At 36.2% G+C, this 26,132-nt stretch overlaps 1 protein-coding gene across 5 annotated transcripts in view; it reads left to right on the top strand.

Moving 5' to 3' along the window:
• The window catches only part of Vinc (vinculin), a 336,038-nt gene that overhangs the window by 267,609 nt on the left and 42,297 nt on the right, over nt 1-26,132 (top strand). For 4 of the 5 annotated variants that reach the window (XM_090383806.1, XM_090383804.1, XM_090383803.1 and 1 more), the window contains 2 exons: nt 8,378-8,505; nt 17,946-18,061. In XM_090383806.1, the coding sequence (XP_090239932.1) occupies nt 8,378-8,505; nt 17,946-18,061 (244 nt within the window). The remainder of the gene's footprint in view (nt 1-8,377; nt 8,506-17,945; nt 18,062-26,132) is intronic. The other variant, XM_090383807.1, reaches the window with a different exon arrangement.

The raw sequence follows: 26,132 nt of genomic DNA, 5'->3' as shown, positions 1-26,132 counted from the left end.
TTCTTTACTCGGCCTTGTAAAAGTATCGGTAAGGGTTTCCACGTGTTCGTAACTACCGTTCGTAACTACCGCTACTGTTAGTAACTTTCCCGCCATTGTGATACCGTACTAGATATACCGTAGGTTATATACTGTACTAGATAGTGTTAGTTGAACTTCGTTAGCAGTTAAATTGTACGTTTAAATAAATACATATAACGACTTAGATTACAAACGTAATATAATTAATAACATAACATAATTAATTAATAAATTAATAGAATCATGACTCAGACCAGAGCAGCAAAGCAAAAGGCTCAAGCTAATGGAAGTGCTGTGGCTCAGAGCAGAACTCAGGGGGGCAGTTGTCCTCTGACTCACAGCCTTATAAAATGCACTGTTTGCTTGATGTTTGCAGAGCAATCGGGTACGGGACATGATACTGCCAAGGGGGATGGCTTTGTGTGTGCGCGATGCAAGGAGTGTATCGATATCAGGCAACAACTCGGCGTTCTTGTGGGCCTATATGAGAGCTTGAAGGACAGGGTGGATGCCCTCGAAGAAACTAAATTGAGGGGCCCATCAAGCTCTCAGCTGCCCACATCAACGCCAGAGCTTGCACTTGGGCATCGCGTGACACAGAGACAACCCCTAAGGCAGAATGCGCTGGTCCCGAAGGAACTAGTAGTTGTTGGTGACTCTATTGTCAGGGAAACGGGGAACATGCTTTGTAAAAAGGATAGGTGGAACAGGACCAGGGTATGTCTGCCAGGGGCAAAGGTTGATGACGTTGTAGAGCGAATATAATCTTTTAAGGGCACAAAAGGTGATATAGTTGTACACGTTGGCACTAATAATATTAAGAGTAGGAGACCGGCAGAATTACTTAACAAGTACAGGTCACTGTTGAACAAAAGCCGAGAATTAGGGTTGAATTTGAAAGTGTCTGCAATTCTGCCCAGACACGATAGGAGGGAGCATATGATGATAGCCTTGTCGATCAATTCGGCCCTGGAAAGATTGTGCAAGGCTCAAGGGGTAGAATTTTTTTCAGCCTGGACTGTACTTGTTAACAGGAGAGATTGCTTCTACAGGGATGGGATACACTTAAATAGAAAGGGTGCAAGAATATTTGCTGATGCTATCGAGGCAGTGTTAGGTGGGTCGGAAAACTGCTAGCTTGGGGGGAAACAAAGACCAATAGATTGACAGTAGCCACTGGCAGAGGTGAAAGAGATTCTTGCACTGCTTCTATTAGAATGAGCAGAAGCCTGAAAAACAAGATGCATGGTATTTCAGAGACTGCTGGGAGCCATTGCGGTACAAGTAAACACATGGGTTGTGTTAGGGTAGCTAAGAATAGAAACAGGTGCAGGTATACTTGCGTGTACACCAATGCTAGGAGTTTAGTAAATAAATTTGATGAATTTGAGGTATTGCTCAAAACATCGAAGGCAGATATTGTTGGGATATCAGAGACGTGGTGTCACACAGATATAAGGGATGCAGAACTGCAATTTGGGGAGTACAACGTCTACAGAAAGGATAGACAGGATAGGAAGGGGGGAGGGGTTATGCTATTAGTTAAGAAACACATAAAAACCAAGGAAGTGAAGCCAGTCGACATCGCTGGACAGTGCAGTGTGGAGTCAGTTTGGTGTGACATAAACATTGGGAGATCAAAATTGAGAGTAGGAGTGTGCTATAGGCCTAATGACTCTGATGAGTATAATAAGGAACTGTACAGGGAAATAGAGTGGGCCAGTAAATCAGAGTGTCTTATAATGGGAGATTTTAATTTCACAGATATTGACTGGAATTTGGGGGCTGGTTACTCACACACTAGCAGGGCTTTTGTGGATTTATTGGATGATTGTTTTCTACATCAGCATGTTCGGGAGGCAACTAGAGGGAGTAATACTCTTGATTTGATTATCAGCAGTGATTCTTCATGCATTAAGAATCTGCAGATAAATGAACCACTAGGTGGCAGTGATCACAGTGTGCTGAAGTGGGATTTACTGAAAGAGGTAACTACCATTAGGGGTAAAGGGAAGGGTTATTGCTTCCGTAAAGGCGACTGTTTGTTTGTTTGTTATTTGGTTTTTAGGAGCATTAGCAACTAAGGCCATATTGCTCTGCGATGGTCATTCCCTGACCTTTCCGCATCTGGTGGTGACGGGCTCGAACCCCGGTCTAATCAAGAAGCATGTGCTATGCACTGCTGCTCCTTCCCACCTGGCTACGGAGGCGCCGTAAAGGCGACTACGATGGACTGAGACAGTATTTAAATTCTATACAGTGGGACCAACTGATGATGTTACCAACAGCAAATTCAAAATGGGAAGCATTCAAAGAACTTATCTTGGAAGCTACTAGGCTTTACATAACCAACTAAGAAATATTGTTCAAGGTTTAGGCCAAAATGGATGTCAGATGAACTAATGAGGCATATGGCAGAGAAGAAAAATGCATGGGATACATACAAATTAACACACGACACAGAAGCCTATGATAGTTGATATGCAACCAAGTTACAAAGGAGGTTAGGCAGGCGAAGGCAGATTACGAGAAATCCTTGGCAAGGGATGCAAAGAAAAACAGCAAAGAGTTCTTTACTTATGTAAACTCTAGAAGGAAGGGGATGAATCAGATTGGTCCACTTGATATTGATGGGTCAAGTGTTGATGATCCTGCTCAGGTAGCCAACAAACTAAATGAATATTTTGCATCGACATTCACACATGAGGAGTTATTCAGCGAGGGGAATGCCAGAGGTGTATTCAACTCTAGCAGTAAGCTACAGAATCTTGAAATAACTGGGAGTAAAGTGGAGGAGAAACTGTTGACGATAAACACAAGAAAGGCACCCGGGGTGGATGGGATCTATCCAGTTATATTAAAGGAGGCAGCAAAGGAAGTAAGCAAACCCTTAGCCATAATTATGAGAGCTTCCTTGGACTCAGAGGAGGTAACCATAGACTGGAAATGTGCAAATGTGACCCCAATTCACAAAGGAGGATCAAAGGCTGACACAAGTAATTATAGACCTGTGAGCTTAACTTCTGTTCCAGGAAAATTAATGGAGGCACTGGTTAAAGAAGCACTGCAGGATCATTTAGACAAGACTTCAGTTATAGCTCAGACACAGCATGGTTTTGTTAAGGGGAAGTCTTGCCTGACCAACTTGATTGGATACTATGATGCAGTCACGAAAGAACTGGATGCAGGGAATAACTTTGATATTATATACTTGGATCTTAGAAAGGCTTTTGATACTGTTGCACATTGAAGACTGCTACACAAATTGGAGCAGTGTGACATTGGAGGCAAATTGCTGCTATGGATAAAGGGGTGGTTGAGGGGGAGAAGACAGAGAGTGGTAATCAATGGACACTGCTCATCGTGGACTGATGTTATTAGTGGAGTCCCTCAGGGCTCAGTGTTGGGTCCATTATTGTTTTCTGTATTTATAAATGATATTGATGATGGTATATCGGGCTTAATGTCCAAGTTTGCAGACGATACAAAGGTTGGCAGGGTTGTCAAGGACACTACTGACACTATGCTGCTGCAACAGGATCTGGAAAGGTTGAGCAGATGGGCTGAGAGGTGGCAAATGAAGTTTAATATTGAAAAATGTAAAGTACTACACATGGGAAACAGCAACCCCAGAGCAACGTATCAACTCTGTGGTACTACACTGACAGTGGTAGAGAATGAAAGGGACTTGGGGGTGGTTGTGCAGGCAGATATGAAGTTCTCTGAGCAGTGCAGACGGGCTGCAAGAGTAGCTCATGGAGTATTGTCAATGATATACAGGAATTTTTCCAGCAGGGATAAGGAGGTGATTATTCCATTGTATAAGGCGATGGTCAGGCCACACCTAGAGTACTGTATACAGGTCTGGAGGCCTCATTTCAAGAAGGATGTAGAGCTGCTGGAACGAGTACAGAGAAGGGCAATAAGATTAGTGAATGGAACAAAGGGGTGCTCTTACGAAGAAAGGCTTAAGTTTTGCAAATTACAGTGTCTGGAGACTAGGCACCAGCGAGGTGATCTGATAGAGGTGTATAAAGCCTTGAATGGTTTAAGCATGCTCAATGCTGATGGGATTCTTCCTCTAGCTCAGAAAAATCACCTGAGAGGGCATAAATTCAAATTGAGGAAAGACAGATGTAGGATAGACGTGCGGAAATTTGCCTTTAGCCAGCGGGTGGTTGGTTGGTGGAACAGACTTCCATCCCTTGTGGTGGAGGTTGATAGCCTAAATAAGTTTAAGGCTCAGCTGGACAGGTATTTTGAACGAACAGAGGGGTGAAGTGGAAGTGGGTTTTTTTTTTTTTTTTTTTTTTGGCTGATGCTGCATAAGCTTGCTTTCTTGCATCAAATGCCTCTACTAATGCTAATGCTAATAATATTTTGACTGGACAGTGTATATTACACCATACAGAATAGTCGTAATGATTGTGTATCTAGTATATAAATTTTTCAAATAAAGAAATTAATAGGATTTTTTAAATTAACGTTATCTCTTTCTTATAGTCTTTCAAAGTAATATTGTGAGAATCAAGTATTCCTGCCTCTAACAGTAAAGGGCATGTTACGCAGTGTTAATGAACTCCAAACATACTTGATAATTGTTCTCGATGGGGAAAGTCATTTCTCACAATATGACTTCAGGAAGTTTATTATTTAATTTAAAGAGAGATACGTCTGGTCGCATTGGGAATATAAATGCTCACAACATGGTCATTGTTGAATGTTTCTTGCTAAATTTTTTTTTTTTTTTTTGTTATAAGCAATACTATATGGAATTGTAAGTGTGAAATATCATTTTTATATTGTTAAAAAAATAATTTTTAAATCTGATTTTGGGTGTCATTTGAAGCTTTATAGTGCAGCCATAAGTAGATAATTCTCGTTGATTTTTTTTTCATTGATCAGTAATTGAATTTCTTGGAATTGAAGCATCATGTTTAAAAGGATTTTTTTAAATGATTTTTTAAAAACAGCTTTTCAGGGCTATGTATTAATATTTTGCTATAATTTGTTTTATAAAAATCCTCACTATCATCAACCTTGCAAATGTTAAATTTCATGTTCTTAGTTGTAATAGTTACTTTTTAAGGTATAATTAGTTAATAGTTTTTTTTTAATATATATGTAAAATCATTGAATTTTTTTTTTTTTTATACAAAATTTCATATATCATGCTGCCATGGAACTCTTTCAAAGGACTGGGCAGTTAGTATAAGTATTAGTATTAATAGTGGCAAATGATTTAAGAAAGTAAGCTTACACAGTATTAGCAAAAAAAAAAAAAAAAAAAAAATAGTCCCATTTCATCTTTATATACAATAGAAGATTGCATTTTGATCATATGGCTTCTTCTTCAGAAGTCTAGTGACATCCTCAAAATTAATCTTAATGGTACAATGTAGTTTTCTGCTATCTCCCTCAAAATTACAGGGTATATGCCATCAACTCTAGGAGCCTCACTCACCTTTAGGCTCAAAAGATATTTTCTAATGAATAATCTTCTGAAATTCTATTATTGCTAATTTCATGCTTTCCAGCGTTACTCACACTGTTTCTAATTACCATGAAGAGTCTTCTGCAAAAATCAGTGCAGAGTACCTGTTTAATTTATCTGCAATGTCAGCTTGGTTATCCGAGAATACACACACACTCACACTCATTGCACAAATATCCAATCTGATTTATTCTTCACACCTTTCTATTCACCTATGTGAAAAACTCCTTGTCTATGCTCTTTGTTCTCTATTAGCCAGTGATTTCTCGTAATCTATGCTTGCCACCGTAATATTTTCTTTGGTACTATTATAGATCAGTTTATAGCTGTTATAAGCTACTGAACTTTTTCTTGCTCTCTGACTTTTCTGTGCTGAAATCCACCTTGTGCTGTACTTCCTTAATGGTATATACACATTCAAGGTTACTGTGACTATAGCTTTTAAGGGTATACCATAATTCTAATGTGTTCATGCTTTGTGAGCTCTATTCCAAGTTGATAGAGGTCGTGTAGTGCCTTAAGCTGTCATAATCGCCTCTCCTGAAATTAAAACCTATTCCTTTGTGAACTCTGTGATCACTGTCTAATGGTTCCTCTATGCCAGCCCTATGACATCATCTAGTTCATAGGTTGTGGTCATGTGTGGAATATTCTTTTCCCTGGTACTTTCCTTAACATGCTGATACAAATAGCAATCATCCAGTTGATTTAAAAATTTTTGTTCCCCATAGTGAGTAGCCCTCCCATTTACTCCATTTAATTAGAGGCCAATTGAAATATTGGCAACCATAATAAGACATTCATACTTGCCTGCCCACTCCATTTGCCTGTACAGGTTTTTATCATCATCTTCACAGTCTTTGGTATGTAGATAACCCCTACTTTCATTATATCTTTGCTTCTATCTAATTTACACTTAGCAAAAGTTTAGTAAATTATATATACTAGCATACATAATTTCTGAATTTGGCATTTATTGCACTCAACCTACTGTTGATAAGAAGCATGGCCCCCACCACCACTTCTATTTTCTCTGGCCTACCTAAATACATTGTACATATGAAAATAAATGTCATCATCCTCCATTTCCAGATGGCATCCCATTTAGTTTTTGGATGCACCCCAGAATTACTTTCCTAACCAGGCATTCAGATCGACTGATTTTAATGATGATACTCCTGACATTACTGTATACACAGTTAAGCCTGTTTTTTTTTTGATACACCCTTTGAAGTTATTTAAGCCTATTTCCCTAGAATTAGCTTCCTGCTCACTTAAAAATATCACTAATATGAGACCATTTTGCTAATATCGACCATTGTGGCAACAAACAAGAACTCGAGATATGCATGTGCAAGCATTGTTTTGACCCCTATCATCAGATAAACACGTATCTATATTACCTGTGCCTCCCTCCCCCAAACTAGCAACTTCCCTGAACCCTTAAGGTATTTCCTCAATGATAGCAGCAAAACTTTTGCACCACCTTTGTTCAAATGTATCCTGTCTCTGCAAAGTAGATTCTTTCTGCCTGTATGTACAGGCCACAGTGATTGAAATTTCCCCCTAAAAATTATCAGCTGAGTTACTTGCCCCATTTATCCATTAAATGGATCAATGTTATTTAGTATTAGTATAGTGGCAAATGATGCAAGAAAGCAAGCTTATACAGCATCAGCAAAAAAAAAAATCCCATTTCACCTATGCATCACCTCCAATACTTTTATATAGTTCTTCCTTGAATTTATTAAACCTATCCACTTCCACAACAAAGGTGGAAGCTTGTTCCAACAATCACCCACCCATTGACCGAAGGCAAACTTACGCACATCTGTTCTGCAATTGTCCTTTCTCAATTTGAATTTGTGCTGCTTTATAAGTGTGGTTTGAGCAAGAGGTAGAATCCCATCAGCAATGAGCTTGCTCAATCCATTCAAAGCCTTAAACACCTCAATCATATCACCTCACAGGTGCATGCTGCAGTTTGCAGAACTGAAGCCTTTCATGGTAAAAGCACCCTGTTGTTCCACTCACCAATCTCATTGCCTTCTCTGTACTTGTTCCAGCAGCTCTACATCCTTTCTAAAATGAGGCCTCCAGACCTGTATGTAGTACTTGAGATGTGGCCTGACCATTGCCTTATACAATGGGATAATCACCTCATTCCTCCTAGCAAAATTCCTGTATATCATTGACAAAACCCCATGAGCTGTTCTGGTTGTGTGTCTGTATTGCTTGGAGAACTTCATATCAGATTATACAATTACCCCTTATCTTTTCATTTTCCTCTATCCTAAATGTAGTACCACACAGTTGATACATTACTCTGGGATTACCAGTACCCATTTGTAGTACTTTGCATTTGTCAGTAAACTTCAATTGCCATTTCTCAGCACATCTAACTAATTTTTCTAGATCTCGTCGCAGCAGGATACCCTTATTACTGTCATTAACTACCAGGTAACTTTTGTATCATCTGGAAATTTAGACATTTAGCCTGATGTACTGTCATCAGTATCATTAATAAACATTGAAAACAACAATGGGCCCAGCACCGAACTCTGGGGGACTCCACTAATAACATTAGTACAGGAAGAGCAGCCTACATTGATAGCAAACTCTGTCTTCTTCCACTCAACCATTCCTTTATCCCTAGTAGTACCTTCCCTTAATACCATACGGCTCCAATTTGTACAGCAGTCTTTTATGTGCAACTATCTAAAGCTTTTCTGAAATCTAAGTATATGATATCAAAATTATTTTTTGCATCCAGTTTCTTTGTTACTGCATCATAATATTCAGTTTATCCATTTAATGTTATTTATTCATTTCATTTCCTACAATATTGAAATTTAATTACAGATGAGGCTCCACCACGTCCCCCTCTTCCTGGCTCTGATGAAGTGCCACCACCTCGTCCTCCTCCACCTGAAACTGATGATGAATTTGAAGCTCACTTTCCAGTTCCTCAGCTCAACCAACCAATAATGGCAAGTATTCATTATTTAAATGTTTTAGTATTGATGGATTATATGTTTTGAAAGATAGTTCATATTTGCTTCATTGCTTTTAATGAACTGTACAAAACCATTTGGTTACTGCTCAGTATTCTGCAACTTTTGTTGCTTCAGCTTAGTTATTTTGCTTGCTAAATTTTTATATTGTATAGAAATTGTCAAATTCAAGAATTATTATTATATATAGGTCAACACACAAAGACACACACAAAAAAAAAATCATATATTGATGAATCTCTATCTTATTGTAAAGACATAATGCATGTTTGTTTGTTATAGAGGTTACTCATAAGTTATAGTAGAAGTAGTAGTGGAAAATGATGCAAGAAAGCAAGCTTATATAGCATCAGCAAAAAAAAAAAAAAAAAAAAAAGCCCACTACACACTTTACCCATCCATACCCTCCAAGAGTTTGTCTAGTTCTTCCTTGTATTTATTCAAACCATTCACTTCCACAACAACAGATGGAAGTCTGTTCTAACAGTCAACCACCTGCTGGCTGAAGGCAAACTGCTGCTAACCTGCAACCATCCTTCCTCAACTTAAATTTATTTCCCCTCATGTGTGTAATCTCAGCAAGAGGAAAAATGTCATTAACATTTAGTTTATTCAATCTATTCAAGGCCTTAAATTCCTCAATCAGATCTTCCCCGCAGGTGCCTAATCTTGCAATGCTACAGTATGCAGAACTGAAGCCTTTCTAGGTAAGAGCATCCTTTTGTTCCCTTCATCAATCTAGGTGCCTTTCTCTGCACCTATTCTAGCAGATCTGCATCCTTCCTAAAATGAGGCCTCCAGACCTGTATACAATACTCAAGATGTGACCTAACCATAGCCTTGTACAAGGGGATAATCATCTCCTTATTACTGTTAGCAAAGTTTCTGTAAATCATTGACAAAACCCCATGAGCTGTCCTGGCAGCATGTTTGCACTTCTCAGCGAATTTCATATCTGACTGCCCTGAATTACCTCCAGGTCTTTTTCATTTTCCACTACCCTTAGTGTAATACTACACAGTTGATAAGTTACTCAGTTATTTACTGCTACCCATATGCAGTACCTGGCATTTGTCAATTTTAAACTTCAACTGCCATTTCTCAGTATATCGACCTAATTTTTCTAAATCTTATTGCAGTAGCATACTGTTATTACTATTGTTAACCACTCTGCCAACCTTTGTATCATCTGCAAACATTAAGCCTGATGTACCTCCATCAATATCATTAATATATTGAAAACAACAATGGGCCCAGCACTGAACCATGGAGTACTCATGTCACCTTTGTATCCCCCTTTTTTCATTTGGGGATATATTTGCACATCTCCAGTCCATGGGGACCTACCCTGAATGTAAGTATGCTCTCATAATTATGGCTAAGGGTAACAATATTCTGGAATCCTCTTCCCTAAAAAATTCCTCATGTATGAATCTAGATGCAAAATACATATTCAATTTGTCCAAAACCTTGAGCAGGGTCATCAACATTTAACCCATAGACATCAAGTGGCCCAATGTGATTCAACTCCATTCTTCTACTGTTAATATAAGCATAGAAGTCTTTGCTGTTTTTCTTTGCATTCTTTGCCAGAGACTTCTCATAATCTGCCTTAGCTTGCCTAACTTCCTTTGTGACTTGATTACAGACTAATTTATGTCTACCATAGGCTTTTGTATTACCTGATAATTTATATGCATCCCATGCACTTTTCTTCTTTACCATGTGTCTCAATAGTTCATCTGACATCCATTTAGGTCCAAACCTTGAACAGTAATTCTTTGATGGTATGAAAAATTTAGTAGCTTCTTTGATTATTTTCCTGAATACTTCTCATTTAGAATTTGATGTTGCTAAAATCATCAGTTGGTCCCTTTACCCTTGACAGTAGTTATGTCTTTAATTAAATCCCACATTAGTACACTGTGATCACTGCCACCCTGTGGGTCTTTTCATTACAGATTCTTAATTCATGAAGATTCACTGCTGATAATCATATCAAGAATATTGCTTCCTCTCATTGCCTCTCTATCATGCTGATGAAGAAAACAGTCATCCAAGAAATCTACAAAAACCTTGCTAGTGTGTGTGTGTGTGTGTGTGTGTGTGTGTGTGTGTGTGTGTGTGTGTGTGTGTGTGTGTGTGACCAACCCACAATTTCCAGTCAAACTCTGGAAAGTTAAAATTTGCCCATTATAAGACATTCTGATTTATTGGTCCATCTTATTTCTCTGTATAGCTGTTTGGTATATTCATCATAGTCATTAGGCCTTTGGCACACCCAGGGTCCTGAGCCGGATATCATCATTCTTCTCCTTCTTGGCGATTCCCTTCTCTCTGTAATTCAGATTTTTTTTTTTTTTTTTTTTTTTTTTTTTTTGCCTGGTGCAGCATAAGCCTTAGGCTTCTTTGCACCATATGGCTAATAATAATATCAAAGAGATAAATGCAAATTACCTCAAAACTGAACCACGCATCCTTTACTGGATGTGTGGTTTTGGGTTCTGGGGTAGTTTGCAATGTCAAAGTTTCATGCTTTTCCACACAAATTAAACCTCGAGGAATACAATTCCATCTGTTTTATTTGAAATTAATCAGAGCTTTTAGATTGTTGCAGAAGGGTTGAGTGAAGGAGTGTCAAGAGAATTTCTATTTGGTCCCTGCTAATTTTAATGCTGTAAAAAAATATGCAGTTCAAGAGTATGCTATTTAACCAATTATCCGATTTTTTTCTGATAATTGGTTAAATGCTCTTTTGATTTGGATTTATTTGAGTGGTTGAATAAATACTGTTGTAAATTCTGCTCCTGGTCTGTTTGAATGGCACTTTGACAAATATGTTAATATGTCTGTTGACTTATTAACATGACTTGTTGACTGTTCCTTTCCTATTGTGGAAGTTTTGAAGGAAAAAATTAAAACAGCTAGTTAATTCATTGAAGGATTCTGCCATTGGTCTGCATTGGATTCCAAACTTTGCTGTGAAAATAGTTATTTCCAGTTTGACTTGCTCTATTTATTTAAAAAAAAATTTTTTTTTTATAATTCTTTACTAAAGGCAGCATACTTTCCTGAGCAATTGTAGAAATATAAGATTATACCTATTCTTAAATGTGCTTTGGCAGCTGTTAATGATTTTAGGCCTATTTCTATTTTGTCACCTTTTATATGCTGGAAATGATTCTTTTGCAGATATTAATTCCCCATTGTGTTCCTTCTAAACTACTTTCTTTACATTGTCTACTCTTGTGTACTATTTCATGTCTTTCATGTTTGATTTCATGTTTCATGTTTAATAAGTAAAAATTGGAATGGGATGCTGTCTGTGTATGTGCTATTTCTTTAAATTTCTTCTGCTTTTGATGCAGTCATTATTTTTTCATTTTTAAGTTTGTTATTTCAGTATTTTTATCTACAGGTATTCTGTTTACTTTATCTTTTTTTTGCTTACAAACAGAGAACTGGTGTTTTGTACTAGGTCTGCATTCTGAACTAGTGTAAATAGTTTGGGTAAATCCACTAGATGGTCCTTTATCTCCATTCTTATTTTCAATTATTCTGTTGCCTTTTTTTAAATTCTAATATCTTATGTTGATATGAATCTGTATTTACTTTTCCTTTTCTATGGCTTTTATTGTATGCAGTTGTCTGTAATGGCAAATATGCAAAATTGACTGATTTTTGAAATATTCAGGCAGTTTCGGTTTAGCTATAAATTCTATAAATCCCACTCCTGACTACTTGGCCTCCATAGCCGAGTGGTCAGGAGCAGGAGTGCAGTAGCACACGCCCTTTGAGTAGACTGGGGGTTCAAGCTCCTGACTGCTAAATAAGGTCGATTTTTCAACCTGCACTGGACCAGCGTGGCAGATTATGGTCCATTTCCCTCAGCATGAATTGTTGGCTGCAGTTTACCTTTTTTTTTTTTTTTTATAAATTGGACATTCTAAATATGTGAAATTCTGTTCTTTGTTTGATAATTTAACTCTTCAAGTTAACTCTCAGTTAATATTTCTCCCTCTCATTTGGTAAAATGTTTTGGGGATTCACTTGGATTATAAAGAAAGGCATGGTCAGCAACTTAGGTTGACTGTTATGAAGTATTTTAACCTCTTCATTAATCTTTATTTCTTTGTGGTCCATCATATTGTCTTCTGCAGCTGCTTCTGTGACTAAGCCTATTTTGACAATAGATTATTTTTCTTTAAAATGGTTAAAATTTAAGATGATTTCTTCTTTTCTTTTTTAGGCATCAATTATGTAAGCCTTTGGAAATTAAACCAGTGCCAGTGCAATGGAAGATTAAGACAATAGACTGACTGATGAAGCATTTAAACAATCCAGTTGATGGATTTCCTCTCTTGCAGTTCTTAGCAGCATAGAGAATTCCTATGGTGGTGCTGCGATCAGCACCCAAGATGTTTCCTGTGTTGTCAAGAATTCAAAAGTGGATTTCTGCTTTGTGAATGTAGTTATACTTTTAATTATTGAACAGCGTCTGAATCTGATGACATGGTCTGAAGCTGTTCTCTCTGAAATTGATGGAAAAATCTGATTTCTGACTTTGGCAGTGTTGGAGGCTGATATACAGTGTGTCCCTGAAATCGATCTTGATATTTACTGAGGGAATGGTTCATTAAAATACAAGAAGAGTCTACACCCAGTTTGAAATAGGAGAAACAGGTTTTGAGTTAGAGCATTAAACAGATTAGTGATATAATTTGCGCTTCTAGCATTTTGCAAACATCACAAAGTGGAGTATGCAAATCAGATTGTTGCACAAAATGTTATGAAAATATGGCACTCATTTCATAAATGTTTCATAACATTTATGAAATGAGTGATGAAAATGTAAGAGTGCGATGAACAGATTGTTACTCTGGTACAATAACTTCATTGTACTTATGGTGAGTAGTAGCGCATTAATGTTAGCAGAATATGCAGCCATTCACTTTGTATTTAGTGTATATGAAGGAAATGCTAGAGCTGTAGTGACTATCAGTATTGTTTATCCAACAAGGCAACACCTAATTGGCATGTGTTTGTTAATGTTCACCGTAATTTGAGGGAATGAGGTACAGTGAAAAGGTATCCTGACCGTGATCATATTCTATACATGAAGAGTTGATGCAAAAATGGGAGCATCCCAAAGCCTTCGTTTGGTGCACACTACATGAACATATGCATACCATATGTAGAGAGTTCAGGCATTGCAAGCAGGCAATTCACTTACGCATGATCAGTTTTGTTTATGGATACTTAATTGTATCAACAACAGACTTTCTTGTCAATATCCTGTGGACCGATGAGGCAACATTTATGGGATGGGATATTCAACATGCACAATCTCCATACATGGTCAGTGGAAAATCCTCACACCATTCGGCAATCCTGTTTCCAAGTGGGTTTTAGCGTCAATATGTGGGCAATATTATTCAGAAATTAATAATAATTAAAATAAATACGTTTTTGCATAAATAAAATGTTTGTTATTAAAGTAAGCTTTTCGTAAATTTACTATTAGTATATGCAGAATGCTAGAAGCAGAAATTAACATCACTAATCTGTTTAATGCTCTAACTCAAAACCTATTGCTCCTACTTCAAATGAGTGTAGACTTCTTTTATTTTAATGAATGATTCCTTCAGTAAATATCAATATTGATTTAAAGTATCCTGTATATATATATATTTTTTTTTTACTTAGAGTGTAAATCTCCCTATGTTTAAAATTCTTTTTTCATAATACTGTCAAGCAGTGCTTTTTTTGTAAAAAAAAATAGGTGCCGGTACTCATTCTTTGCTATGAGGAAAAATTGAAAATTAAAAGGATATGAAAAGTACTCTAAAATTTTTTTTTTCCTGATATTGTTACTTTAGTAGTAATGTTTTTGGAATAAGAACAACAAATTTAGTATATTAACACAGTTTATTAAGCATAAATTTATTATTCAAGTATATAAAAGAATAAGTAAAATAAGTAAATAAATCGGTCAACTACTGAATGCCGGGCACTCAGGATGAAGGGTCCGTAGTCACGAATGGTCATTAGTGTAGTATAACAAATAGAGAGCTTTATGGTAACTGAAAAAAAGTTTCTAGTACCCCGACTTGGCCTAAAACTGAGGAACTAACGAAAATGTTGTCTATTTGAGTCTTTCCAGTTGTTGTGAATGACAAGGGTGGGAGAAGCGACCCCGACTTCTTCCTGGAGAAGCGATTAAAGTCTTGGGGGAAAAAGTGACTGGCAGGTGAGGGCTATGCAAGACTCCACACAGGCGCCTCCCCCCCACCACCGCTGCTTTAACACTGGCTCTCTGAGTACCTCCTTGCCGGGACAACTCCAGCTTTGAAAATTGTTAAAAAATACTTCTCATCGCAAAATTTATAAATGACCTTTATAGAATTATTAACTAACTATTTAGCAACCTTTTTGTTACCAAAAGGAGAGTTACTTAGTACAAAGAAGTGCGCTATCGAAGTGCAATAAAAAAAATTTTTTTTTTTTTAATTTTAACACAAAAAGTAAATGATAGATTTCAATCAGAATAGTTTACCCTTGATAAGCATTGCATAATGCATAGCTAATGTGATTTTTAAATTTTTAGCTCCATTAGCGACGGAAATAGAGGGTGGGGGACACAAAAATTACTCAAATTTTCTTGTCTGATGCCGCCATTTTATTTTTAAAAATATTTTAAATAACCTTTATAGAATTATTATAAATATTAAAAATATTATAAATGACCTTTATAGAATTATTAACTAACTATTTAGCAACCTTTTTGTTACCAAAAGGAGAGTTACTTAGTACAAAGAAGTGCGCTATCGAAGTGCAATAAAAAAAATTTTTTTTTTTTTAATTTTAACACAAAAAGTAAATGATAGATTTCAATCAGAATAGTTTACCCTTGATAAGCATTGCATAATGCATAGCTAATGTGATTTTTAAATTTTTAGCTCCATTAGCGACGGAAATAGAGGGTGGGGGACACAAAAATTACTCAAATTTTCTTGTCTGATGCCGCCATTTTATTTTTAAAAATATTTTAAACCTACTAGTTGAGCTCTTCCCAACAGTGTGTAATAAGCTATAAGTTGTTGACATTTTACCCCCATTTATCAGACAAAGTTTGTCAACAATGATCAATATGGCGTTATGTTGGCCCACATGATGTACAAATCCATGCAAAATTTCAAGTCAATAGGTTGAGTGGTTCCAGAGATAGAATGCTGTGACAGATGGACGGACGGACAGACAGACAACCGAGTGACATTATAAGGGTCCTTCGTGTACAGACCCTAAAAATAATAAGTAAAAATAAATAACAAGTAAAAATAATTTCATAATAAAGTTTTTGTAGAATATTCCAAATTTTTATCCGACACTCTATGCCGACTTCTTTTCTTCCTCTTTGTGTGTCGGTTGCTGAATGACGTTTCCGAAGCAGCCACGAATCAACATATTTTGCTGGATTGAAGCGGGTCAGCAGTGGGCCTACAATTTTAAGAAACAATAGTGAAGAAACTGATTTTGTCATCAACAAAGCTCTGGTTGGGCTGGCGATCAGATTCATTTGTGAAAATCCTCGTTCACATTCACTCGATGAAATTGGTATCGTACCCACAGTGTCTATCAAATGCTTCAATTTTTCCGAAACCATCTTTTCAATTAGGTATTCCCGAAATCCACGAACTGTATCTCTTTCATTTAACTGTAATTTTATAATTGAATTTTCTAACTTTATTTTCACCAAAGCCAACAATTCATGTTTAGAAGGATTAATATCTTCGTTTTCCTTCTCTCTTCATCGGTATTGTCATTAGTTCTTAAATTTGATATTTTTCTTTTCTTTCTTTCTTTTTTTTTTTTTTTTTTTTTTTTGAAACTGTCCAAAATGTCAGTGTCATTCGGATAGTCAGGTACTGTGACCTGTAAACAGATATAGGGAAAAAAGTCGGGGTAAAAGAAAATCACTCTCTCCTAATTCTCAAATGGGGCGCTTACAGTTGATTCACAGCAGTGTACAACCTACGGCCCGCCCGGAAAGGGAACTAAAAGAGCGTTTTAAATTTTGTTAATTATCAAAAAAATTCTCGTTAATGTTTTGTTCAGTAAATGTAATTGTGTATTGTACTTAATAAAATTTTCGAATATTTTCAATTTTACTTTTACAAGCAACAAGATATGGAAAATGTAACACACTAAAGAAATCTAACTTTGAATTTTTTTTGAATATGGCCCCTGTACTAGAAAAGTTTGGACACCACCGCAGTAGAAGGTGGACCAGAGCCCATTGGGAATACCCCTTGATCTGCTCACTGTTGACCAGCGCGACTTCTCCATATGTGGGACAGGTGGTCGGATAGGTTTTACCAGGTACCACTAAGTTGTAGAATGGTAATCCCTTTACCTCTTAATTTGCACAGCAGCACTAATTGCCTAAATTGCCTGAAGGCCAGAAATGCGAACAGTGCGTACCAAGTTAATTCTCTCCTAATCCGTTCGCTATATAAAAGTTTTCTTCGCTCAACAGAAAGAATTTTAAATGTAACTTCCAAGGGGAATTCAAAATAATTTGCTATAAAAGGACTTCGTTAAACAGACGTCCGACTGAGTAATTTAGAATTATAAAAATAGTTATACAGTTTTATATAGAAAATATCTTAACAATAAGCAGTGAAAAATGCAAATTTAGGTAAATAATCTTAAATTTATTTGAATAGTAGGTAAATATGTGAAAAAAATTGACGGAATATTACAAATTTTGAAGTGCACTGCATTCAAATGTCACACGTCACTGTTAATAAAGGTGCCGGTACGCCGTACCATTGCATACTGTCCCAAAAAAGCACTGCTGTCAAGTATCTCTTGCTGTTTTTACAAATCCCAAGATTTTGTTTGATCGCTTTCCTTTGAGCTTCAGGTTCATATTTTGAAATGAGAAAGTGCAAAGAGTAGAATGGTAAAAATTTCAGGCCCATAAAATGGGAAATGAGGCAGAGTTTCAGGTCAATAACTTATATATTTTTTTAATAAAGAATCTTCTCTTGTTATTCATGAATTTTCAGGATTCTTGTTATTATTTGTCACACCAAATGATTGACAAGGTAAACCCATTATGTTGTCACATAGGACAGTGTTTTGTCTTTCAAAAGGCTACTTATAAGAAAGCTGTTTTATCAAGCTTGAAAACAAACTTGATGCCAGCTCTGTTCTTTTGAATCATTCATTTCAAAAATTCACAGAGCATGTTCTTCACCAAACAGATTTGCAAATGTGCATAATGCAGCATGGACTGGTATATGATGATGCCAACTACCACAAATGTATATTCTGTCACTACCTAACTGGAAAATTCATAATACTTATGTTCAATGAATACAGTTAGTGATATTGGTTTTACATATTTATAGATGGCAGCTCATGGTTTGCACCAAGAAGTTAAGCAGTGGTCGAGTAAGGATAATGAAATAATTGCAGCAGCAAAGAAAATGGCCCTCCTTATGGCAAAACTCAGTCAGCTCGTAAGGTATAGGACCTTATTCTTGATTATTATGTTATAAAAATTTTTTTATTGTTTTATGAAGTTCTAGTTTATATTTGTCAGCTTCATAAAGATGACAAAGTTATAGCTTATTATACTTTCATCAGAAACTACGGTAAGACATAACAGAGGCATATAATCACTTTTTAAAACATAACTGCAATGGCCAAAACTGTGATTCTGGTCTTAAGATATAAAAATATGTTAATACATATTTTATACCTTATATATCCTATAAGGTATAAAATTTGTTAAAATTTGTTAATTTTATACCTTGTATGTCATATTTCAAGAAAATAATAAATTATAAACTAAGAAAATTAGTTTCTTATACACCTAATTCTGTTTTTGCACGAACTTTTTTTACACGAATTTGATTTAACACGAATTCAAAATAAATATTTCATTCTCTTTTTACACGAGTCATTTTGATTTAACACGATTTCTATGAATTTTTTTTTTGCCTAAATTGTAAGAATTTTTTTTTTATTTGTGGCATATTAGTATCATTTCTATATTACACGCACCAATAGATTGGATAACAGCTAGTGTGTGCGTTTTGAAACGCGTGCTTTTGCTTACCAATGTGTACGTCTAGGTATCTATGAATCATCAACGTTTTTATTGAATTTGGTGCACATTTACGGTATTCGTGCATTGTACCTTCGGAAGACATGTAGTAGTAAGCTCTATTTCAAAGTGAAAGAATCTTTAGTGAAATTTGTGCACATATAAATTTATTAATTTTGCCAATAGTCAATAAATTGTAAGTTTACAAATTTTTCATACATTTTTTTATTAATTATAACTGAGATATTTTTCGGTAGCCCTTATATAATGTCGAATAATTCGCCTATTACCAGAACTTAAAATTCAAATTTTAGATAGTCTTGCAACTGGACAAGTGGCTACGCCTCTAGGAAAGCATTTTGGTGTACATGAAGCTACCGTAAGAACTATTAAGAAAAATGAAGCTGCAATTAGGAAGTCCGTATGTTCTGGAACAAAAGTAAGTGTTAATTCATCATCATATACAAGAGATATTGTCAAGGAAAAAATGGAAAAGGCTCTGGTAATATGGATAGAAGATCAGTCACAAAAAAGAGTACTAGTAGATGGAAATGCCATCAAGCAAACAGCACTAAGAATTTACAGACAGATTAAAGAAAAGGAGCCAAGCACTTCATCCCAGTTAAACAGAAAGTATGAATTTTCTGCGAGTACAGGTTAGATGACAGGGTTTCTTAAAAGGAATGCTCTTCATAATATAAAAATTAAAGGTGAAACTGCATCTGCAGATGAATCGGCTGCTAAAGTATTCCAGCAGGAACTTGCAAAAATTATTGAAGATGGAGGATACACTCCTGATCAAGTGTGGAATGCAGATGAAACTGGTTTCTTCTGGAAACGAATGCAACAGAACGTATGTAGCCAAATCGCAGAAAACTGCTGGTGGTTTTAAGGTAGCTAAGGATCGCGTGACGTTATTATTTTCCTCCAACGCTTCAGGAGATCGTATGTTGAAACCACTGCTGGTAAATCGAGCCCTAAACCCACGTTCAATGAAAGGTGTAGATATCAATAAACTGCCTGTTCACTGGATGGCAAACAAGAAGGCCTGGGTGACCACTACTATTTTTACAGAATGGTTCAACAAATGTTTCGTCCCAGAAGTCAGACGTTATATGAATTTGAAAGGTCTCGAATTTAAAGTTCTTCTGATTCTTGACAATGCACCCGGCCATCCTGTCTTGGAAAACCCAAACGCACAAATTTTATTTCTGCCACCTAATACTACATCTTTGATACAACCGCTAGACCAAGGTATAATTGCGACAATTAAAACATACTACGTAAAACGAACATTCCAACACGTTTTGGACAAACTGAATGATGAAACACTAACAATCATTGATGTGTGGAAGAAATTCTCAATTATGGATTGTATCAATCAAGTTGGATTAGCGTTAACTGAATTAAAACCAGCAACTTTAAATGCGTGTTGGAAAGCGGTTTGGCCACAATGTGTAAAAAGCAAAGATCCCATCATCCCTAATACGACCGAATTTTCCAACATCATTACAATGGCATACAAAATTGGTGGAGAAGGATTCGATGATCTATCGTTTGAAGATATTGATGAATTGTTATCCGACAAAGCCCTAAGCGAAGATGAAATATTAGAGGTTGTCCTTGGGACTCCTTATCCCACAGAACGTAGTGATAATGAAGAAAATGATCCTGTTCTAAATGCAGATTTAATAAAAGAAGGTCTGAAACTGGCCAGAAAATTAGATAATCATTTTGTCAAAAATGACCCTAATGTGGAACGCGCTGGGAAGTTTCAACGTGAACTGAAGATGTTGACAGCCTCTTACAGAGAATTATATAACGGCCTAACCAAAACACGAACACAACGATTAATAACTGAATTCGTTCGTAAAACCGGTGAAACATCAGCACCAGAGGAGACTCGTGCTGATTTTGCTCAAGAGATCACAGAAAGAATTTCATTAATAGAGGAAGAAGACGATGTCCACAACATTTCTAGTGATAGCAGTGATATTCCAGTCGTACGCAAACATATGCGCCGTTTATTATCAGAAAGTGAAAATGAATAAAATCTTTTTATGTGTAAAACAGATTTTTTTTGTTCATGAAGAATTTTTTTTCATTTCATATGCATACAAATTTATTTTAATACATTTTAATTTCATATTATTACATGTGTATTTTGTTTAAATAAAATAATAAGCTTAAAACGAATATTTTTATGTGTTTTTTTTTTAATTATTTTTACTGATTTTTTTAGATCCGGAACCAATCTTCTTTTCTTCCATAAATACAATGTCTTTTTTTACACAAATTTTTTTTACACGTATTTTTCAGGAACGTATCTATCGTGTAAAAACAGAATTAGGTGTACTTAGTATTTAAGAAAGAACCAAGGTATTTTAGGTTTGAAATGTATTATTCTGGACTACCAGTGTGGAGTAATGTTTTTGTTTAATGTACTGCTTAGTGTTTTCTTTTAAAAAAATGAAGTTGCTTATGTACAGTATATGGTGCATAAAAAAATCCTCAAACTAATAAAAGTAAAAAAAGAAAATATTATTAGTTATCAGCTGTTCCTTTCTCTCACTTTCATCATAGTTTCCTTGGGTCTTGATGAAGTGAATCCCCCTCACCCTCCATCTCTTCTATTTCAACAGCAGTTCTCTCACTCTTGACAGTTAGGTTAGGGAGAAAGGGCATGAAGCATGAGTATATCTTGTCTGTAATAAATTGTGCACTTATTTATATCCTTGTGTGTTTGGAAGGATGATAAACTGGAGTTTCTGGAAGAAAAACTATGCATCCTTGTGACCCTTGACTGTCCCCAAGGCTTGTCACAGGCATTCTTTCAGGTGTGACAGCCAAGGGCCGGTAGCTGGGAATCTATAATGCTTATGGAACTGATATTTAGGTCCTACTTATTGGATTGAATATTGGCAGAATCTGTCTTCTTTTGTGCAGCTAGATCCTCTGCTTCCACTTCCCAATGGTGGGACTGTTAGTAATCCCTGGTATACAGCAAAACCTGATTAATTTGAAATAAATTCAAGGAACTAAAATATGCCCATTTCACTTTAAGTGGATTTGAAGTATGCATATAAGTTCACAACATGGCAGTATTAATTAACCAAAAAAAAAAAAAATTTTAGTCATTTATTCTTATTAACACTGCAGAATTTTCATAATTCTCATTTAAAATATTAATAATCTTTTAGTTTCATTTTAGTAGTCATTTGCAAATAAAGTTACTTGCATTAATTTAGTCACTATGAGAAGGATTAACAATTGTGCCGTGGAGAAATTTATTAAATTCTTCACACATGGTAATAAAGATTGTCAAGTTTCATTTTTGTTACTGTAATAATCATGGATGAGACCTTCAGGGAATGGGCAAAATTGGCCTTCGAGCAGCATAATCAGTCTGTCTTTCCTGTGGTAGGACACACGAGCTACCCCGTATTCTCTAATTTCGCTATCAGGAGAGACCATCTGATCAAGATCATAAAGAAGCTACCGCTAAAGTCAGTAGTAAGTCCAGATGGGTTTCTACTGTTCATTTTGCAAATATGCACCATTTACATTGTGGATATTCTGGTACATATTTTTAATCAAATCATCACTAGCGTAGATCCCCAGAAATCTGGAATATGTATTTTGTGCGCCCAGTACCAAAATGTAAGCATCCGAAAGACTACAGGCTGATTGCGATCAGCTGTGGATTCCTGAAACTCTTTTTGAGAAGGCCATTAACCCTGTACTTACAGAACATTGCTTCAACCACAGGCCTCCTTACCTCCACACAGTAATCAAAGGCAGGTCTACTAGTACCAAGCTGCTTGACACACTTACAAGAATATAAAGAACTCTGAGTGGCCTAGTGCAACTTGTCGTCTTCTTCTTTGAGGTAAAAGTAGACAGTTTCAGTATTGATGCATTAACATATCTTGGAGAACTATTTCAACATGACTGGTAATGCTCTACGAATTTTACAAGTAATTCTAAAACCTAGACAGCTTCGAGTCACTCATCAAAACTATCAATATAGGTGCCTGATCACTAAAGGAGTACCACAGGGAGGGGTCCTTTCCCCCTTACTGTTTGCTGCAGCCCTTGAACCCTTTCTTGCATCACAACAGGACTTTCTGTCTTATGCGGACGACATTAAATTCTACATAACATCATCTAATCCTAATCAAGCAGCTACCATCAATCAGCTGGCCAATCAAAAAATACAACAACTAGAAATGTATCTAGATTCAATCAATCTAGAACTTAATCATACTAAATCAACTCAAATGACCTTTACAAACAAAAGGTTAAGGAACAACATACAAATCTGTATTGCAGGGGAACCTGTAGCAAAGGTCATCTCACATAAGGAGCATTCAGCAGCAGCATCTAAACATCATCAAAACGAAGACCTATGCAGCAATGTGGGTGCTATGCCAAGAGTTCACAGGAATACATGATCCTCAGCTTATCACCTGATACGTCCAACGCTGCCTTTATCCCATTCCATTATATTCCTCCATCATCTTGGGCTAGAGTATTGGATCCTTAAATGGCTTAATAAAATAACAGGGAAAGAGTATACTATCTGTAGATTGGTGCTCTACTCGAATTTAGACATAATTCCTTGGAAACGTCAGATTGCTGCCCAAAATATTCTAACACTCACTAAACTCATAACCAGATGGATAGATTCTCCCAGAATGGACGACATTGTTAGGACTCCCAGAACAGCAGGATGAAGCCAGGCGGACCCTCGGCTTCCTCTTCAAGCAGGGCTAGACAATCTAGGTCGCCTAAGTACTATGTTCCCCAAAAACACTATCCAGCTTATCAACAGGCTAGCGATTGATGTAGACAAGTTCTGCGACTCAAAAATATACAGATCAGAAAAACTACAGGAAACTTTCACATGGATGGAGCTATAACATTTACTCCCACCCAAAAAGCTGTACCTAATTTTGTAAATTTGCTTACTGTTAAATCAGCTACTGAAATTTGTAAATATTTCATATTTATGTAAGTTGACCTTGTTACATCCACTGATTGTAAAAACTGATTTATATTTTTCATATGTAATGTAAACTTGTTTGTTTATATAGAATGTAAATAATGTAAATATAAAGAATGTTAATTGTATTACAGATTGCCCTTCTGGCTGAATGGCCATATAAAGGGGTTCAGACCATATTTATTGGGTCAATAAACTGATTTAATAATTTAATAGTCATGCAGCTTAATATATACAAGCTGTGCATTAAGACATGTGCTGTGTTGTTCATGTATAATTGTACCCACCTTCTAAAGAAAAAGAATCCACATTTTGGGTTTTTATTTGCTGTTTAATACTTGTAATTTGGACAAAAAAGGGCAATATTTATCTTTTTTGTGTTATTACTTTCAGTAAACTTTGTAACTAAGTGCCAACTGCTTTGCTACATGAGCCGTTGACCAGCTTTATGTCACTTCAGCCGACCGGCTAGCTGAGTGGGTAAAGTACCTGCCCGGCAACCCAAAGGTCGCGGGTTCGATTCCCGCCTCGGGCTTGGATCAAAGTACTGCAAAAACCTTGGGAGGTGCAATATGGCCACAGAAGCCGATGCGCCAACAACTACCAAATCAAAAAAAAAAAAAAAAAAAAAAAAAAATGTCACTTCAAAACAGTAGTTTGTTGACCGAAAAAAAAAAAAAGCCCAGTGTCTGAGTACAATTGAAAAAATGTTTGATTACAGTTGTGAAATATTATGTTAGTTGTGTGTGTGTGTGTGTGTGTGTGTGTGTGTGTGTGTGTGTGTGTGTGTGTGTGTGTGTGTGTGTTGCTATTTATGGAAAAGGTTAACCATGGAAGCTGCATGAAAGTTAAATATTACATGTTTGTTGTTGTTTGTTATTTGGTTTTTAGGAGCATTAGCAACTAAGGCCATATTGCTCCGGGAATATGCGGTGGTCATTCCCTTGACCTTTTCGCATCCTCCGTATTTGGTGGTGACGGGCTCGAACCCCGGTCTAATCAAGAAGCGTGTGCTATGCACTTTTTCTTCTTCCCACCTGGCTACGGAGGCGCCCAAATATTACATACAATGATATACTAAAATCAATCATTTTCAGTGCTCTGCCAAAGGCAGATATAGGCACATACTCAAGAACCACTTCTCCTTATTTTCAGCTTTCTTTGTATCTATCATCCCTTCTTAATTCATCTATCATAGTTTTTTTTCAGTCTCCTTCTAGTCCTCTTCCCCTCAATTTTTTTCTCCATTGCATCTTTCACTAACTCTTCTTTCCTTACTTTCTTTCTCTCATTATCAACCCATCTTATTTTTTTGATCCTCCTCTATATTCACATCTCAAAACTTCACAGTCTTTTAATATCTTCTAAAATGCTAAAATAAATAATACATTAAAAAAAATTTGGAAAATTAAATGCACTAGGCATAATCCTTATGGGTTTTGATAATTAACTATATAATATCGGTGTAAATACACCATAGTTAACCCATAGATTTGAGCTACGATTGTAGCGTAGAGGGCATCGTTTTAATTGTATCTCATAATGTGGTTGCCTTCACAACAAGATAGCTACTATTGAATTACTTCAAATAAATAACGCTTCTCTAGTAGAGAAGGCTACTGTTATTTATTTTCAGCGGTACCACCACCCAGACACACGTTTCAAAGCTGTTTGGCTTCGTCATCAGTGGGCAGGCAGGTACTCAGGTAATACAACAAGCCATCTCAGTTGCGAAGTTATATCCACATTATGAGAGATGCCAAAAGGGTGTGGTGGTAATGTATTTGGAAAATTAAATGCACTAGGCATAATCCTTATGGGTTTTGATAATTAACTATATAATATCGGTGTAATCTTCAGAAAACAAATACATTACCACCACACCTTTTTGGCATCTCTCATAATGTGGATATAACTTCGCAACTGAGATGGCTTGTTGTATTATCTGGGTACCTGCCTGCCCACTGATGACGAAGCCAAACAGCTTCGAAACGTGCGTCTGGGTGGTGGTACCGCTGAAAATAAATAACAGTAGCCTTCTCTACTAGAGAAGCGTTATTTATTTGAAGTAATTCAATAGTAGCTGTCTTGTTGTGAAGGCAACCACATTATGAGATACAATTAAAACGATGCCTTCTACGCTACAATCGTAGCTCAAATCTATGGGTTAACTATGGTGTATTTACACCGATATTATATAATTAAAAAAAATGTGTGTCGTCAGAACTGGCCATTTTGAACGTCTTTTTTTTTTTTATATCTTTTGTCCTCTACTTGGTTCAGAAAAATAGTAGAAAATGAGAGAAAAGCTCCTGAAGCAACTACTTGATTAATGTCTTCTGTAAATAGTGACTTCATTTATGCACACAAAAAATAGAATTAATTCTACACAATAAAGGTAAAATTTGGCTAAAGAGATGATGTTCAGTGGTTACATTTTTCTTTATGTGCGTAACATCCTGAAATCTACTTTGAGGGATG

This window comes from Mastigoproctus giganteus, chromosome 10 (assembly GCF_048544385.1).
Source record: "Mastigoproctus giganteus isolate SK-2022 chromosome 10, ASM4854438v1, whole genome shotgun sequence".
NCBI classification, from domain to species: domain Eukaryota; kingdom Metazoa; phylum Arthropoda; class Arachnida; order Uropygi; family Thelyphonidae; genus Mastigoproctus; species Mastigoproctus giganteus.
Note: the sequence above shows the minus strand (reverse complement) of the source record. Positions and strands in the feature narration are given on the sequence as shown.